General features: G+C 61.0%; 1 protein-coding gene across 1 annotated transcript in view; it reads right to left on the minus strand.

Annotated features, from left to right (window-relative positions):
• Window positions 1-6225, minus strand: part of CELSR2 (cadherin EGF LAG seven-pass G-type receptor 2) — a 63117-nt gene extending 56892 nt beyond the window's left edge. The window contains exon 1 of the mRNA XM_045015104.1: window positions 2766-6225. Coding sequence (XP_044871039.1) covers window positions 2766-6225 — 3460 coding nt within the window. The remainder of the gene's footprint in view (window positions 1-2765) is intronic.
• Between the last annotated feature and the right edge of the window lie 11923 nt (window positions 6226-18148).

Consider the following 18148-nt stretch of genomic DNA (forward strand, 5'->3'; position numbering starts at 1 on the left):
TCCCCACTCCACGCCAGAAAAGCCGGGCCAGGCCAGCCAGGCCCTGGGACTCCGAGAGCAGCCCAGACAACAGTCAGGCAGCACCAATCCAACACAGCTTTGGGCCCAGGCCGCAGCTGGAAAGACTCTGGCTAGCGCCTGTCCACACCGCTGGCCCCGCTGGCCTGGGGAAAGGGCTCCAGGCTGGTCACATGGCGCAGATCACCAGAAATGCAGCTTCAGCAGCTTCCCCCACCCCCACGGCACATACAGTCCCCCCAGTGCTGCGTCCTGCCATGGCTCGTCCCAGCCTGCCACGCCCTCTCCTCAGCTCCACATAGCCCCAGCAACAGCCCTGGCTGGCCACGCCCGGTGCCTCACTGCTACAGCTGCACACTCCCCAGCACAGCACCGGGGGGGGCACATGGGCACTGCCCCCTCCGCGGACGCTGACGCAGCTCCATGGCCCCCAGCAGCAAGCTGGCAGAACAGGGGCCCAAGCAAGACGCCGACAAGCGCCAACTAGTGCAGGGGAAATCCCGAGCCGGGAGCAGGAGATAGTGGGCAGGCCCTGCCTCCAAGCCTGTGCAGGGAAGGCCTGGCTAGGTGTTTACTCACACACCCCGCCCTGCTTCTCAGGCCCAGTGCCAACCACTCGCATGCGGGGGAAAGGTCCCAGACTGGAGGCCTCTGATTCAGCCCTAGCCCATGGGCAGCAGCACGGCACAGCAGGGCACAGCAGAGCCAGCCCCCTCAAAACTTGTCCCCAGGCCCAGTCAGATCTTGTCTTCTCCGCTGAGATGCCCACACCAGGGGGACTGGAGGAAAGTGGGACGAGGTGGCTGAGGCTAGCTGGGAGGGTGGCCCAGTGGCCAGGGGCTAGCAGGGAGGGGAGACACCTGTGGTCAGCTCTGGCTCTGTCGCAGGCCTAGTGTGTTCCACACACCCAGCCTGTCTGACCCAGCTCCACCTCCCCACCCCCCTGCAGCCCTTGATTTCAAGGCACTCAGGCACTAAAAGCCCTGGTGGGATCTGGGCCGCATTCTCCAGCCCACGGGAAGAGGAGCCATGCCCGGAGGATCAGTCTGGCCACCCTGCGAGGGGCCAGGCACTGGGCCCGGGCCAGGCAGTGCTGCAGACAGACAGCAGGGACAGCTGTGGTGGGTCTGAGCACGTCATCCCGCCCTGAGCAGCAACTCCTGGCCCTGACAGGGTCAAGGCAAAGCCCTGGGGCTCAGCCGCTCCCCCGACAGGCTGTGAGCCAGCCCTCACCTCTGCCCCTCCAACCAAATCCTGTCCCCAGCCAGCAGTGGGTCAGTGACCCCTGAGAGCCCTTGCCTGGAAGCACCTGGTGCCAGGGCCCGCTGGAGGGCCACAAAGGAGACACTCAGCAGCTGCCTGATCCTAGCTCTGGCTAAGGTGGAAAGACCATGCGTGACAGTCACAGCACCCGGCCCAGATCTGCCTGCCTGTTGCCCCTGGCAGCTCCTGTGCTGCTGTGAGATGGCGCCCCTCCCCTGGCACCCGCTGCTCCATGCCCCGCCCCCGGCACCCACCTCACCCCACCCCTCGCCGCACCATGCCCCGCCCCCAGCACCCACCTCGCCTCACCTCTCCCCCGGCACCTGCCGCATTCCACCCCTCGCCGCACCATGCCCCGCCCCCAGCACCCACCTCACCTCGCCCTTCCCCGGCACCTACCACACCCCTCGCTGCACCATGACCCGCCCCCAGCACCCACCTCGCCCCGCCCTCTCCCCCGGCACCTGCCGCACCCCACCCCTCACCGCACCATGCCCCGCCCCCAGCACCCACCTCACCTCGCCCTTCCCCTGGCACCCGCCGCACCACTACAGCTACATTTAGGGAAGCAGAACAGGGGCGGGCACATGGGGAAATGAGAGCTGTCTGGCTAGCTACAGGAATAGCCCCTTGCATGGGCACCACCCTCCTGCTTGGTCCCCACCCCAGTACCACAGACACACACAGCCCTTGTGATTACACTGAGGGGGCCCAGCCACTTCTGCAGCAGAGCCCTGAGTGATGCAGCTCCAGCGATGGCCCCACGCCTGCCTCCCGCCCCAGAACCCAGAGCCTTGCTCTCTGCAGCTCCCCCAGGGGCCCTTCCAGGGGAGACCCTGGAAGCTAGAGGGGGATGTGGGGCAGCCTCCACCCACCCTGGCTCTGCTGGCCCCTGGGCTGAGGGCGGCTCGGCCGTGGAAAGGCCATGGCCTCCTGTGCTAGCTGCAGATGGTTGGTTTTGAACATGTAGAGGGGGGTGTCCCCGGCAGGCCGCCACAGCCTCCCCCATAGTCCAGCCAGGAGAGGGAAGGGAGGCAGCCACCTGGATCAGCAGAGATCTGAGGGGGTTGCACTTTGGTTGGGCCTTAGCCAATTGCAGAGACCGACACACAGCCCCCCCACCCCACCCTGATCTCAAGGTGGACTGGAGGCCAGAGGGCCTGGCACAAAGTGGCCACCAGCCCGGAATATCCACTAGCCCCACTACAAGTCTGAGGTCAGAGCCACTAGGCAGACTGCCCCAGACCGGAGCGCCTCCACCCTCACTCGGGGTCTTTGCGTTGACGCTGGACGCCTGCATCCAAGAGACGCTGCTCCAGCCGGGGCCCCGGTGTGGGCTCTCTGGCCTGCGTGACACTGAATGGGCCCTTCCCCCCTTCTCTGGCTGACATCTCGGCTCCTTGGCCGTCCAGGCCAAAACCCCACCAACTTCAATGTGTCCCTGAGTTTGGGCTAGGATCCCCTCTGCCCGGCCGGCATCTTACCTGAGACAGACACCCTCATGACGGCCTCCAGAGGCCTGTTGTTATCCAGCGCCCGGCTCAGGCGCAGCTCTCCAGAGCTGTGGTTCAGCAGCACCAGGTGCAGCTCATTGCCCTGCTCAAAGCTGTAGGTGAGTGTGTCCGAGACGTCGGGGTCGTGGGCTGGGATGCGGCCAATGACCCCGCTGGGGAAGCTGCTGGACTTGTTGGTGATGTAGTTGTTGAAGAGGATCTCAAAGTTTTTCAGCATGGGAGGGTTGTCGTTCTGGTCCAGCAGGCGGATGTGCACCGTGGCCCGGCTCACCAGCGGGGCTGACGTGGCCTGCACCACGATGACATACTCTGCCTTGGCCTCATAATCCAGATCCATCAGTGCCGTCAGCTCCCCGGAGAAGATGTCGAGCTGGAAGACCTCAGGGATGTTGCCCTCCACGATCTGGTACATGACCTGGGCATTGGTGCCCTCATCCGGGTCGCTGGCTGTGATCCGCGCCACTGCCAGGCCAATGGGGCTGTTCTCCGCCACAAAGACGTCAAACTCATCCCGCTCAAAGACCGGGGGGTTGTCGTTCACATCCAGGATGGCCACCTGGACGTCGACAGGGGTCCTCATGGCTGGGATGCCCTTGTCCATGGCGTAGGCTCGTAGCTCATAGAGAGGGACGTTCTCCCGGTCCAACCGGCGCAACGTCCGCACGATGCCGGAGGTAGATTCAATTATGAAGTCCCCGTCCCCATCATCCCCGCCCTGGAAGGAATAGAACACCCTCCCATTAAGCCCCGAGTCCCGGTCGGTGGCGGAGACCTGCAGGACGCTGGTGAAGGCTGGGACATCCTCATAGACAGAGCCCTGGTAGGCGTCCCGCAGAAATTGGGGCGCGTTGTCATTAACATCATTGACCAGGATTTCCAAGTAGGTGGTGTCTGATTTCTGTGGAATGCCATTGTCCCGGGCCGTGATGGCCAGCGTGTAGGACACTTGGTCCTCGTAGTCCAACTCCATCTGGGTAGTGACTCCGCCTGTGTCCACATCAATCCGGAACTGGGGGATACTGTCCTCCATAAAGTAGGTAATACGGGCGTTCTCCCCCGTGTCCTCATCCGTGGCACTGATGAGCACCACTGTGGTGCCTACCGGCCGGTCTTCATTAATGTTGACAGTGTAGTGGGAGCTCTGGAAGACTGGCCGGTGGGTGTTGGCATCAGTCACATTGACGAAGACCTGGGCCGTGTCGAGCCGGGTGCCGTCGGAAGCAGTGATAGTCAGCAGGTACTGCCGCTCCAACTTGTAATCCAGCGGTAGCGCCAGGGTGATGAGGCCGCCCCCGCTCTGGCTGGTGATGGAGAAGCGGTTGCGGGTGTTGCCGTTGGCTATCTGGTAGGTAATGACGCTGTTGGCGTCCCGGTCGATGGCTGAGACGGTCAGGACACTGGTGCCCACAGCAGCGTCCTCGTTCAGCCGCACAGAGTACTCCTTCGCAGTGAACTCAGGGTTGTTGTCATTCACGTCCAGCACGGTGATGCTGACACTGGCCGAGGAAGCCATGGGGGGGCTGCCGTGGTCCCGGGCCTCCACCCCAAAGCTGTAGAAATCCACCGTCTCGCGGTCCAGCTCTGAGGCCACCACGATCCAACCCGTGCTGTTGCTGATGGCAAAGGGAAACCTGGGGCCGGCCTCCAGCAGGGCATACTGCAGCCGGGCATTGTCCCCGGAGTCCGCATCGATGGCCTGGATGTGCAGGACCGAGTAGCCGAGGGGCACATTCTCCAGCACCGTGGACTGGAAGGGGGTGCTGACGAAGATGGGAGCGTTGTCGTTGACGTCCAAGACCTGGATGGTCACCAGCCCGCTGATGTTGGACAGAGGGGGCCGCCCCCCATCCTGGGCCCGGATGCGGAGCGTGTACTCCTTGCTCAGCTCGTAGTCCAGCTGGCTGACCACATCGATGCTGCCGGTCTGGGCGTCAATGTAGAACTGGCCCCGGGTGTTCCCGCTCATGATGCTGTAGTGCACCAGGGCATTGCTGCCTTTGTCCCGGTCCGTGGCCGTCACTCGCAGCACGTGGGAGTTGGCGGCCATGTCCTCAGGCACCTGGGCCACATAGCGCTTTTCGCTGAACTGCGGGGCATTGTCATTGTCGTCCTCCACAGCAATGTGGATGGTGGCTGTGGTGCTGCGGGGCCCTGGGGCCCTACCCTGGTCACTGGCCTCCACCAGGAGCTGGTAGGACTCCACGGCCTCCCTGTCCACCAGCCCCTTGGTGCGGATGACCCCGGAGCGGGGGTCAATCTCAAAGGCTTCGTGAGCCCCATCGCCATTAAGGAGCCGGTAGAGGATGTTAGCATTGGCGCTGGTGTCCCCGTCGGTGGCCCTGACCGTCAGCACCTCGTACCCTATCTCCAGGTTCTCCCGCACACTCTCCTTGTACTCCGGCTGCTCGAAGGCAGGGTCGTGGTCATTGGTGTCACTCACCAGGATGGTGAGTGTGGCCAGGGCTGTGCGCCGGGGGGTGCCGTGGTCCACGGCCGTCACCCGGAAGACGTGGGTGCTCTTGGTCTCGCGGTCCAGCTCCTCGGCCGTGCTCACGGCCCCACTCTGGGGGTCCATGGTGAAGAAACTGTTGGAGCGGCTGTCGAAGAGCGCGGCCATGGAGTAGTGCAGCCGGCCCGCGTCGCCCTCGTCGGGGTCCATGGCCTGCAGCAAGATCACTGGGGTGCCGGCTGGCCTGTTCTCTGGCACAGACACCTGGTAGGTGGGCGGCTGGAACTGGGGACTGGTGTTGACATTGCGCTTCCTCCGGCTGCCCCCTCTGCCTGGAGCCCCCTCCGCCCCCTGGAGCAGCTTCTCCAGCTCCACCTGCTGCCTGGGGGAGCTCAGGCCCAGACTCCAGTTGACCAGGACGCTAGCGCCCCTCCCCTGCCTGGGCCCCCCCGCCCCTTCCCCCTTCCCGCACCGCTCACACAGCAGCCCCAAGCGCACCGGGTGCCCCGATCGGAGACACATGGGCCGGACGGGGAGGACCAGCTCCCCCGAGGCCTGCGGGGAGAAGCTCGCCCCGGCGCCCCGCACCCTGCACCGCGGCCGGCAGCCTCCCCAAGCGGCCGCGGGGGGCAGGGGGATGCGGGAGCCAGGCTCCAGGCACAGCGCCCAGCTCCACCTCCTGCCCCCAGGAGCCCGAGGGGGCAGCAGCCGGCTCAGCAGTTCCCTCCCCCCGGCAGCCCCGCAGCCCTGCCCGGACATGTGCGCCCAGAGGCCGGCTGCACCTGCCGTGCAGAGCCAGAGGGCGTGCGGGGCGCAGTGCGGCGGCGGCCGGGACCCGTCCAGCAGCATCAGCAGCGTCCCGGCCGCGGGCCCCAGAGCGCACGGTCCGTGGTGCCCAGGCGCTGCGCCCTCCAGCCGTGGCACCCCGAGCGCCAGCAGCAGGAGCAGAGCGCGGCTGGGGTGGCAGCAGCAACCGCCCATCTCCCGCTTCAGCGGCGGCTCCTCCAGCGGCTCTGCCCGGCCCCGCCCCTCATGCCCGGCGGGGTACGGGGCAGAGGGGCCCGCCCGGCTCCCTGCGCCCCTCGGCAGCCCCCGGCTCCCCGCCCCCCGGTTCCCTGCGCCCCCTCTGGCTCCCCGCCCCCCGGCTGCCTGCGTCCCCCCGATCCCCGCCCCGTGCGCCCCCGTGCGCCCCCGGTTTCCCGCCCCCCTGCGCCCCCGCGATCCCCGACCCCGGTTCCCTGCGCCCCCTCTGGCTCTCCGCCCCCCCGGCTGCCTGCGGCCCCCCCTCCCGATCCCCGCCCCCGGGCGCCCCCGGCTTCCCGACCCCCTGCGCCCCTCCGATCCCCACCCCCGTGCGCCCCCGGCTCCCTGCGCGCCCCGGCTTTAGGCGACCGAGCCGCCCGCGCCCGTGGCCCAGCTCCCCTCCGCTCTCCCTGGCTGGCAGCCCCGGTTCTGCGGCGCGGCGGCAGTGGCTTGCGGGAGGCTCATTACCATAGACCTGCTCAGCGCTGCGCGGCGGCCCTTAAAGGAGCCACGGCAGCCTCGCCACCAGCCGGGGGACCCACCCGGGCCCCTGTGGGCAGCCAGGGACACGGCTCTTCCCGGGCGCAAGGCAGGTGCTGGGGCGGCTCCTAGGGCAGCCCAGCCTGTCTCCATCAGGCCCATTAGAGTCATCTACCAGGTGAATGGCAGTGATACCTAGTGGTCAGAGAAGGAGCCCGGGGAGCCAGGATTCCTTGGTTCCTCTCCCAGCCCCCACTGCTCAGTCATGTCCCCATTTGCAGAAGAGGGATAAGAAAGTGCAAGATCCTGGGCTGAGATGGGAGGTCATCCACAGAGATCAGCTGGGCACTATGCCCTGGTCCATACACACCAGCCCTGGTCGGTACACACCAGCCCTCTCCATCTGCTCACACTCTGCATTCACACCAGCCAGGCTCTGTTATGGCCAAGGACTGCTCTGCTCCTGTTAGCTTGACTGAGGGAGGGGGGCTCCAGGGAAGTGGGCTGAACAGACAGGGAGTTGGGATTCAGGGAATGCTGACATGCCCACACTTTGTGCACATGCACACTTTGTGCACACACATATACACACACATTCACTGTGCATATGCTGTGTGTAAACTTTGCACTCAACACATGCACACACAAGCATACACACACACTCACTCCTCTTCCAGAATTAATACAGCAAAGCAGAAAGGAAATAGCTAGTCAATAAACTCCAAACTAGCCCCCAGTCCAGTGGCCCATCCTTGACAGGCAGGTGAGTGGAGATCGCAGTGACACCCTGGGAGACTAAATCCATGTAGCCAAGTGCCATGGTGCGTGTTGGGGGGGGGGGTGAGGAACCAGGCCTGAGCCCGTGAGCTGCTGACTTCAGTTTCCGGGAGAGGTTTGTTTGTGCAATGGCCTAAGTCAGCCTTTCTCAGCTGCCGCAGGTGTCACTCACAAGGGACAAGGAAACTGGCCTGGCCCAAGGTTCTGTAGCCACCAGATCATCATATAAATGGGACACCCCAGCCTCCTGCCACGTCCCATGCTCTGAGGGCCAGAGCCTCAGCTCGTGTAAACCAGTGTAGTAACACCCCTTTACACCAGTTTAGCACTGCTCTCATTCAGTGTAAACAGACCGTGGAGGAGTTGATTTTACTAGCTGGGGATTTTCAGAAATATGTTTTCAAAGTTGTTGTGGCATCAAATTAAAAAGGGGCATTGCCAAGCTGTGGATCTGAGTCATTTCCGGGCCAGGCAGCGTGCTCAGGGTGCTGCCAAACACCTCCAGGAGTAACCAGCGCCTGGCACCTTTCAGGCAAAAGGTGACACTACTGCAGAAAATGAAGCAGTCTCAGCGAGTGGGTCTCCCTTCCTGCAACAGCTGTGCGCCAAGTTCCATCAAGTTCCTCCTGATTTACACCACGGTGGGTCAGAGGGGAATTGGGCCCAGTGAGTTACTCCCAATTTACACCAGGGTGAGTGCGAGGGGAATTGGGCCCAGTGGGTTAGTCCTGATTTACACCAGGGTGAGTGCAAGGGGAATTGGGCCCAGTGGGTTACTCCCAATTTACACCAGGGCGAGTGGCATGAAAGTCGGGTCTAGCCATGCCAAGAACTGGCCTGTTGCCCTGAATGGGAGCTGACTTAGGCCTGGGGGCGGATTGGCTGCACTGAGGGCAGGGGTGAGAGGGGCAGGTTCAAACACTCCCTGCACATTAGCATCCCCTGGATCTGGATTCTGATTGGGGGGAGGGGTTCCTGTTTGAGACCACGTTGGGGGGAAACTAGATCTTGGTTAGTAGCTTTAGCTGCAGCTATCATCAATAAGGGCTCTCTGTCCTCCTGCTTGAGGGCAGAAACTAACTACAGACTTCCCAGATGTGGGGAAATAAAGCTTCTTCTGAAGCATCTGATCCTGGCCCCGACCCGCACAGACAGAGCCCGGCGCTGACCCGGCCCGGCCCGGCTGTTTCTCCTGCACTGGGTTTGTTTGTAGGTTTTGCTGCTGGCTCCAGGCCGAGGCCAGCGACTCCCCTGCGGCGCTGGTGCTCAGCACCCCACGCCTGCCTGGCTCCGGCTCCAGCCCCAGCCCAGGGGCTCCCCGGCCGGGCCGCACCCTGTGGCCAGGGCGGTGCTTCTCCCGCGCCGAGCCGCGCCGCGCTCCCGGTAGGCGAGCGCACGTTGCCTTGTGTATATTTTACAAGGACACGAACCTGGCTGCACCTGCGTACGGCTCGTAGCAGGCGGGTGCTGCGCCCTCTTAAAAGGGCGATGCCACGCTCAGCTGCCAGGGCAATTGTCCCCTGCACTGCCCTGCCCTGCCCGAGCCAGGCGCTGCTGCGTTTGTCGGGCAGGCCCGAGACTGGCGTTGCCAAGAAGCAGCCCAAGAAAGCAGTGGCTGGGGCCCAAGCGGCCACAGGAGGCCGGGGCCAGCTGCATGCCAGGCGGGGGGCATGAACTGGCCGGCAATGAAACTGCCCCTGTCCTCACGGCTGCTGAGCATAGCGGGCAGGTGCCCGGCCAGCCCAGGGCTACGGCATTTCCCGCTGCCCTGGCTCAGCGAGCAAACACACGCGGAGCCTGAGTGCCCTGAACAAAGAACCACAAATGCCACTGAAGTCAGGCCCCAGAGGCCGGAGCTCCCCCGTCTCTGCCTGAGAGAGTCAGCTGGCTTGGGCTGAAAGGGGCTGGGGGCTGCTAGTGATTAGCTCCTGTGGAGATGAAGACAAGAGCAGCTGGAGACGCGCTACCTGCCGCAAGGGCCAGATCCTGCAGCCTTGGCTGAGGATTTTGCACAAGTGGGGTCAGCCCCTGGCTACAGTGTGTTGTACCAAATCTCCATTAGTAGTTAACAGTACAGGGCCTATGACACACAGCCACGCTGTTCTGTACCATGCAGGAGGTGGCATGGCAGTAGTGACTCATACACCGGGCCATTACATTGGGGTTAACTGGGAAAATCTGACACTCCCCACCCCCTTCCTTGCCCATTTTCCAGCAAAGTAGCTGCCGCTAGCTCTGTGTTGGGTTCACACGTCTAGCCGCTCTCTCCTCGGCCCCCCTCAGATGGCTGCTCATAAACAGGGCCAGAGAGAAGAATGTTCCCCCTACTTTTCCAAGTTCTGTGTGTCCCCTCTGGCCCATGGCTAATCAGTTCCCCTCCCATCCTGTGCTGAGCTCCCCGCAGGCCTGGAGTTCTGCTCACACTGACCTCAGGGCGTGAGCGGGGCTGCAGTTTGTGGGGGTCTTTCATCAGGCAGCAGGGGAGAGCAGCATGTAAAGGGCCAGGCAACTGATGCAGGAGGCCTGAGGAGGGGGGCGGGGGGAAGTTAGGCACAAACTATTTTTAATTCCTGAACTGCCATTTCCAAGTGACTTCCTGTTAATTGGGGCTACAGACTTGCCAGGCCAGATCCTCAGCTGTGGTGAAGCAGAGACGCTCACTGACTCCAATGGCTCCATGTCCCTTGTCTGCATGGCAGACGGCACCCCAGAGACCTGGGAGCGAACAGGAGGTTTCTAAATACAGGCTGCCTTGGAAAATGAACCAGCCTAACCTCTAACCCAGCACAGAGCACAGAGCACTGAGCCCCAGGAGAGCACTGAGCAGCACGGGGCTCCGTGCCAGGTAATGACAGTTCAGAGGACACCGGAGTCAGGGCCCATTCTTTGCCCAGCTGGCTGGTTTTTAACGTTTGCTGGCACCGGGAAGGGAATAAATACGCAGACCTGGGAGTGTATTAGAGGCGGCTAAATTAGCCCTTGCCTTGGCTCGCTGAAGTTTTCTGGTCCCATTTAGCAGTGGCCAGGCCTGGCTTGTGAATGAGCCGTCCCAGCTCCTGATGAGCAGGGAAATGGGATTCCACGAAAGCAGGCGGCACTGGCCGGCCAGCAGAGCGGCATCATCACCCTGTATCAGCTGTGTTGACTTAGCGCCCAGGACCCCATGGTGCTAGGTGCTGTACAAACCCAGAATGGTAACCTGAGCTGAGCACCAGGCTGGCAGTGCCCAAAGGTCCTTTGGGCTCAGGGCCCTGTTGTGCCAGGTGCTGTATGAACATAGAACAGAGCCAATCCCTGCCCTGCAGAGAGTCCAGCCTGGGTTACTGATGGTCCTGTGAGAGGAGGGGGCGTGAGGGGGTGGCAGCAAAGGGCTGAGCTCAGGTGGGCTCAGATTCCTGCTGCCTCATCTGCTCATCTGAGCTGGAGCTGGGCCAGAAGGCAGGAGCCAGAGGTCAGGGCTCAATCCTGGGAGGTGCTGAGTACCTGCAGCTCACGCTGACATCAGGACAGCTCAGGATCGGGCCCTAGGACAGGAGGGCCTGGCTTGCTTTGTGTGCGGAGCAGACACAGCCCCACGCAGCGCAAGGCATGACCCATGGACAGGCTGAGTCAGGCGAGTACCTGATGGGTGGGGCAGAGGGGACAGCTCACACTCAGGCCCAGGGGAGCAGCCTAGACCCCCTTCCTTGCCAGGGGGCACACTGGGGCTTAAGGAAGGCAAGGGACCAGCACCCACAGGGGGGCTATGCTGCCTGGAAGGAGCGGAGGTAAGTCCTGTGCCTGGGAGCCTTCAAGGGCCTCTGTGAGCCTGCAGAGTGGGCTAGGCCTGGGGTGGGAGTGGAGGCGGGGGGTCACCCTCCTTCCTCCCTGGAGGCTGTCAGAGACATTGGCCTTCTACAGCTTGTTAACTTAATTAGCAGCCTGGCTGCCCTGTGCCCATCACAGGGCTGGCACTGCAGTGGAGCTAGGGGAGCAGATACACAAGCACCCCTCAGAGGGGAGCTTCAGAGACCAGGATGGTCCTGGGCACAACCTGGGGAAAACCTGGGCTGCCAGGGGTCAGTCTGCACCTGGGGCTAATGCAGATGCAGCAGGCCCCAGGCAGGCAGTGTTGGGTGTGAGCCAGGACTCCTGGGGGCTATGCCTGGCTCAGGCACTGATGTACCCTGTGGCCCTGGCCAAGTCACTTACACTCTCTGATCTTCCTCTGGCCATTGAGCATGAGCTGCCTGCACGCGGCAAAGCATGTTCAGGTGCAAGACCTGAGGCAAATGCAAGGGCATGTTACTGTTCTGCGGGGTCCTGACAGAGACCCGGGGAGGAGGCTCTGCTGGCTCTGAGCTGTGGGGTTTGCAGCTGACAAAGCAGGGTGGTTTGGGACAAAAGGCAGGGGGGGTCCCTCCAAACATCCCATCTCTTGCCAAGTGCCCTGGAGCCCTTTTTCCTTTGGTTGCAGGGAGCCCCCAGCAGCGCACGTCTATGCTCAACCCCCCCACCCCCACGGCCTCTGGGCTTCCTAGGGAAACGTGGATGGCAGGAGCGATGGGCAAAGAACCTGCGAGACAGGGGGTGCTGGGCAAACACTCAAGGTCCAGATGCTTTTGCTGAATCTTGGGTCGGCAGAACTCAGCCTGGGAATTGCTGCTCCCAGCCCGCTCCCCGTCATACTGGAAATACTCTGAGCCCAGTGGGACCAGGCAGGGGGTGAGATGATGCCCAGGGAGCCAGCTGTAGCTTACGCTGTTCATCAGAACATTTGTGACCCTCAAAGTATTTGGGATCCAATTTGGCCAATCTTCCCCCCCTCCGCCCACCAGCCCAGCGTGTGACATGGGCCCACGCCGGGAACAGGGCAGGCAGTTTCACAGAGCTGGCCGGCTCTTGTAAGCCAAGCAGGGCTTTGGCCAGTGTCACTCAGGGTGTCTCCGCTGCAATTAGAAACCCAAGGCTGGCCTATGCCAGCTGCCTGGGGCTTGCAGGGTTCGGGCTAAGGGGCTGCGTAATTGCGGGTAGATGTTAATTGTCTGGAGCACACATGGCTCCAATTCTGTAGGGACGCTGGCAGGTGCTGCACTCCGACCTGAGCCAGGGCTCAGTGTAACTAACAGGTGAACACCCAGAGCAGGTGTGGCGTAGGCAGCCAGGCTCAGGGCTAAGCCAAAGGATGGAGGAGGATCAAGAGCTCCCCTGGTAAGCGCCAGGCGCGGAGGTGGTCAGCAAAAGGACACCTGCTGCACCTGCTCTGTGGCCTGTGCTAATACTTTGCCTCTCTTTGGAGCACGTCCCCTGCAGGATCTCAAAGCCCTGTGAGGACAAGGCTGAGTTTAGCCCCATGTGCACCGTTACCCCCGGGGAAGAGGAGGTGAAGTGCTTTACGGAAGGTGCCAGGGGGAGGCTGCGGCAGGCCCTGGCTGAGACCCCACGCCTGCTGGGCGGCACTCCTGGCCCGGCCAGATAACAGTGTGTCCAGCATCTATACTGGGAAACGTGGCCAGGAGCATGGTCAGCAGTGATCGCTACACCCACTTGAGCTTGTCCTAGGCACGTCCATCGTCCCTTGCTGCACTGGGCCCTGGGCATCCCTGGATAGCTCTGATTCTCCTCCCCCCGGGAGGCAGTGGAGCGGTTGGTGTTCAACACCAAGACTCAAGCCCAACCCCCAGATCAGAGGCCCTGTTTGAACACTGTCTCTGTCTGTTGGTGGCACGGCCTGTGAGTGCCCCGGGGTGGGGGCTGTGTGGACATGCCCGATTGGCGCACACAGCCTCAGAAAGCCGGGCTGGATTTTGTGATTCGTTTCTATTCTTATTCCTCCTGGAGCATCTGTTGTTTGCAGCCCCCCCTTGCCCCTGCCCCCAGTTTCCAGATCTGTGATGCACCGACTTAGCCCCAATCCTGCTGCATTCTAGCATTGCCGGATTACAGCATCCACTGGCAAGCCCAGAATCGCCTTGCTAGCAAAGCTGCCGGGATTCACCATCTCCTCAGCAGGAGCCTTTCTTCCTGAGCGTCGCTGGCTGTGGCACGGCCTGGCTCACATGGCCGGGGGAGGAAGGCTCCAGCTGCAGCTGCCTTACTCCCTAGCCACTGGGGCTGGCTCAGCGCATGGCCCCCAAAGCTCCCTTCCCCCTACGCCAGGAATGTGAATTCCAAACCCCTTTTGAATTACAAATTGGATCTGCCTGCTTTGTCTCCCTCCAGTTGGGCATTGTCTGCGCCTGGGGAACAGAGCGATGCCCTTTGCGGAGTGGCTGGAAGATGGGAGGGGAGCCTGGCTCCCCAGCCCAGCTGCTCTTTCATGTGCAAAAAGTTTGGCCAGATTTTTTTTTTTTTGCAGCTACCGAGTTAATGGGATAGAACCCCAAAGAACTTGAGCATTTAACGAGCTTTGCAGGAAACCCATTAACAGCTTCTCCAGCCCCTGGCCCTGCCTGACTCTGCAATTACAGCAGTAGTGACCAGTGTCAGGGCGCCAGCAGCGGACTGAGCAGGGAGAGACCCGGCAGCCTAAGAGAAGGGCAAGCCCCTGGCCTTGTGAGGGTGGCCATCTTGGTGAGGCCAGCACTGAGCTGCCCAGCGGGTGGTAAAGAACTAAGGCCACAGGGCAGGGCCTAACACATATTAGGCACCTCACTCGCTTCCATTGATTCCTAGGGAAGTTAGACACCAACCTACCTCGGAGCTAGACTCATACAATATCAGGGTTGGAAGGGACCTCAGGACGTCATCTAGTCCAACCCCCTGCTCAAAGCAGGACCAACACCAACTAAATCATCCCAGCCAGGGCTTTGTCAAGCCAGGCCTTAAAAACCTCTAAGGAAGGAGATTCCACCACCTCCGTAGGTAACCCATTCCAGTGCTTCACCACCCTCCTAGTGAAATAATGTCTCCTAATATCCAACCTAGACCTCCCCCACTGCCACTTGAGACCATTGCTCCTTGTTCTGTCATCTGCCACCACTGAGAACAGTCTAGATCCAATGCTGTAACACACTGCCCTTGTCTAGGGCCAGGGGATGTGCAACTCCCGCTGAACAGTGGGGTACGCCTAGCTTTGGGGCAATCAGAGTGAATTTGCTCCAGTCCCACCTGCAACCTGGCCATGGAAGTGTGTGGCCCATCAGGCCCTGGACTAACACGCTGGCTGGACCAAGATACCAATGGGCCATGTTGCATCTGTCGCCCTGATGGTGGCCAGCCACTTGCAACTCACTGATGAATACAACCTCCAAACATGGGGAGAGTGCAAGGATCGATCTGTCTACCTGGATCCAGAACGGTCCCACAGGACCAGATCCCCAGCACCTGGATCAAGGGCTGGGCTGCCAGAGGGACCCAGCCTGTTACATTGCCTGTCTGAGGCCTGGTCTACACTAAGAAGGGGGTTCGAATTAGGGTACGCAAATTCAGCTACGTGAATAGCGTAGCTGAATTCGAAGTACCCTAATTCGAACAACTCACCCGTCCAGACGCGGCGGGGTCGAACTCCGCGGCTCCCCCGTCGACTCCGCCAACTCCTTCTGCCGAGGTGGAATACCGGAGTCGACCGCGGCGCTTCCGGAGTTCGAACTATCGCGTCTAGATCAGACGCGATAGTTCGAACTCCAAAAAGTCGAACTCTCCGCGTCGAACTGGCAGGTAAGTGTAGACGTACCCTCATTTGAGGTGGGCAGCAGGAACTGGGCAGTATCCCTTTAAATTGTCTGTGAGCCCTCTAGCCATGCTCCTGGCTTTGGAAGCTACCAGAAGCCAACGGGCTGTGCCCAGGGCCCCAGCGTGCAAGGTGCTGCCCACAAAGCACAGACAGCACTTCCTGTCCCAAAGAGTGGACCGAGGCCCTGCATGTTTGTGACTAGTCAGTGCACACAGATATTTGGGACCCAACGGGGCCAGTGTGTGTGTGAACAGTTGGCTGTTGCCTGTAAAAACATCCTGAGCCCAATTCATCCTGCTCTCACTTAATTGGCATCAGGGGATTTACACCAGAAATGAGTTTGCAGGTTGCTTTAAAGACTATCAGCCTTAAGGAAAAACAGAAATTGGGTTTCCCCCCTTTTCTAAAGGGCGAATAAAACATGCCCCAAGGGAGAGGTGTTTTAAGATTTTAAAAACAATTCCTGTCCCCCCAGCCTGGAAATGCAATTATCTACTCCCGTTTTCTTGGTGGTTTCTATCGACAGATGGAGAACTAGCTACATCATGGCACCACATATACTACGGGAGTGAAACCTGAGTCTGAGGGGAAGGGATTTTTAAAAGATGCTTATTGAACTCAAATGCCTGCCGGGCACTTGGGAGAAAAAGTGTCTGGGTTAAAGAATCAAGCTGCCACCTCCCTCCCTCCACTTAAGGCTGAAAAGCTCTGACCCCACAGCTCTAGCTCTGCCAAGGAGGCCCCCAACAAACCCAGGGTAGCCAATCTGAAGATAAAACAAAAATGCGGGGGGGGGGGGGGAGAAATCTCATCACCTGATGTTGGTCCATTAAATGATATGACCACAACCATCCTGGCACTCTTATATGATCCATCATAAAGCAGTAAAACAAGGGGGACAGAACCCCACTTCCTTCCTTTTGCAGGATACTTAAAAACAGTGGGTCAAACCCAGCCCTGGTGCCTGGCACTGCAACCCTTGTTTCACCTGACTGCTGTGCCCTGGTGGCAGTGGATGAGCTTGGCGCACACGTGGCGGGGAAGCAGGGTGTGGGTGCAAAAGGCACATGGTTGGATCCCTGGAAGGCAGAGCAGGGGAGGCTCCGCTGGATACAGTAGCTCATAGCACATCCACAAGGCCCAGGTGATATTGACTGGCTAGTAGCTGAACCAAGTTCAGTTGTGGTCCTGAGCTCAGTGAGCAGGAGGCTGATTTGTGCATCTGCCCTGCTGGTGGGTTGGAGGGGCATTCGCTCCCCAGCCATCCATTAACACCTTTGCCCCCTCCGGGCAATGCAGCAGTTAATGACTTGCCCTGTGATCAGCCTCACTCCGTGCAGAGGGAAGACCCCGTGCCGGGGCTGCCCTTTAGCGTCCACGTCAGCTTCAGGCCAGCACCTGACCAGGCTGCCGAAGCCAGCCCAGCAGGGCCCAGCCTTACCTGGGTGGGTGGCACAGGAACTGTCCTCAATGGCTAAGGTGCTACCAGCCCCATCACCATGCTCTCCAAGTGCCCCAGTCTGCACTGGACTGACGCTCCACCTGCCCAGGAGGCCGGCAGCATGGTTCCCCCCGTCCAGAAGCGCAGACCCTGAGATGAAGGCCCAGCTCCTAAGAGGTATGTAGATGCCTGATTTCCCCCATGTCAATAGGAGGTAGGGGCTGAGACACCCCGGGGGCTTGTGGGGGGCTGGTCTCCTGCACCCCAGGCTGATACCCTCACCATGACACCACGCTGCTGCGTTGCAGGGAGCAGAATGGTCACTGCTGAGTGGCTAGTACATACCATTGATAGCAGCCTCCCCCAGAGCCAGCACCTAGCTGGGACCCCTGCCCCATGGGTGGCTGTTTGCAGCCTAGCAGGGTGCTGCAGCAGCTACCCCCTTCAAGCTAGCATGGCAGCCTGCCCCCTGGCATTGCCCATCTTGGGTGTGACCCACCTCCGGAGCTAGGCCCCAATCCAGCAAAGCACACGCTGTGCAGATTCAGGGCCTGGCCCCACTTCCTCGCTCTGCCTGCAGTGTGGGGAAGCGCTGCCAGCCCCTGGGACAGCCGGGAACCGAGGAGCAGAGCGAGCAACTTGTCTTGGGATGAGAGCAGCCGCACAGAGCCTTCACCACAGACCCGTTGATCCTCTGCCTCACACCCACCTCTGGTCTCTGTTCTAGCTCCTTCCCACCCCCTCACATCCCCAGGGCTGCTATGGGGAAACTGAGGCAAGAAGTTCCTGGGAATCCGATTACCCTCCCACGCCCACTTCAGCGCTTGTCACAGCCTCTGCTGTATTCCTGGCCCTGGGTAAGGGCATGGCAGGGAGATGGCCCCTGGAAGGGGGTTTTGCCCCACATGGCTGGTATGGGAAGGAGCACTGAAGCTAATGAATGAAATGCCAGTGGCATGGCCATGGGAAGCAGAGACTGGTGCCTGGCCCAGAGGTCCTGCAAAGGAAGATGGCTGTGATGCCAGGTCACCCTGACTTGAGCACTGGTTTATTTAGGGTGTAGAGGGCTAGCACGTGGCTGGGGGCCCACCCTGTAGAGGGGAAAAAAAAATCACACCTTTGCAGTGCAAGTCAGTCAGCATGAAATTAGCCACTAGACTGAGCCACCTGCCCACAAGGGCAGGAGACGCGGCATCGCTGCACAGAGGAGCCAGGCAGCTGGGCTCATGGGCACAGAACAAACCAGGATGGAAAAGGGGACTCCCTCTGCCCTCCAGCGGGAAAGCTGGGTTCCCCATTTGGGCAGGGCCACGCAGACTGCATGCCAGGTCCACACAGGTTAGTTCAGATCACTGCAGAGACGCCGACACTCCCAGAACTCACCCACTTGTATGGGTAACATCCAGGTTACTGATTCAGGCTTTGCGCGCGTCATTCTGCTCATGCACCTGCTCTGCAAAGCCATAAAAGGTGCGTCATTGACCACTGCTCAGGTCCCACGGGCACATTCTGCACCATCCCAGGGATTG

This window comes from Mauremys mutica, chromosome 4 (assembly GCF_020497125.1).
Source record: "Mauremys mutica isolate MM-2020 ecotype Southern chromosome 4, ASM2049712v1, whole genome shotgun sequence".
Classification (NCBI taxonomy): domain Eukaryota; kingdom Metazoa; phylum Chordata; order Testudines; family Geoemydidae; genus Mauremys; species Mauremys mutica.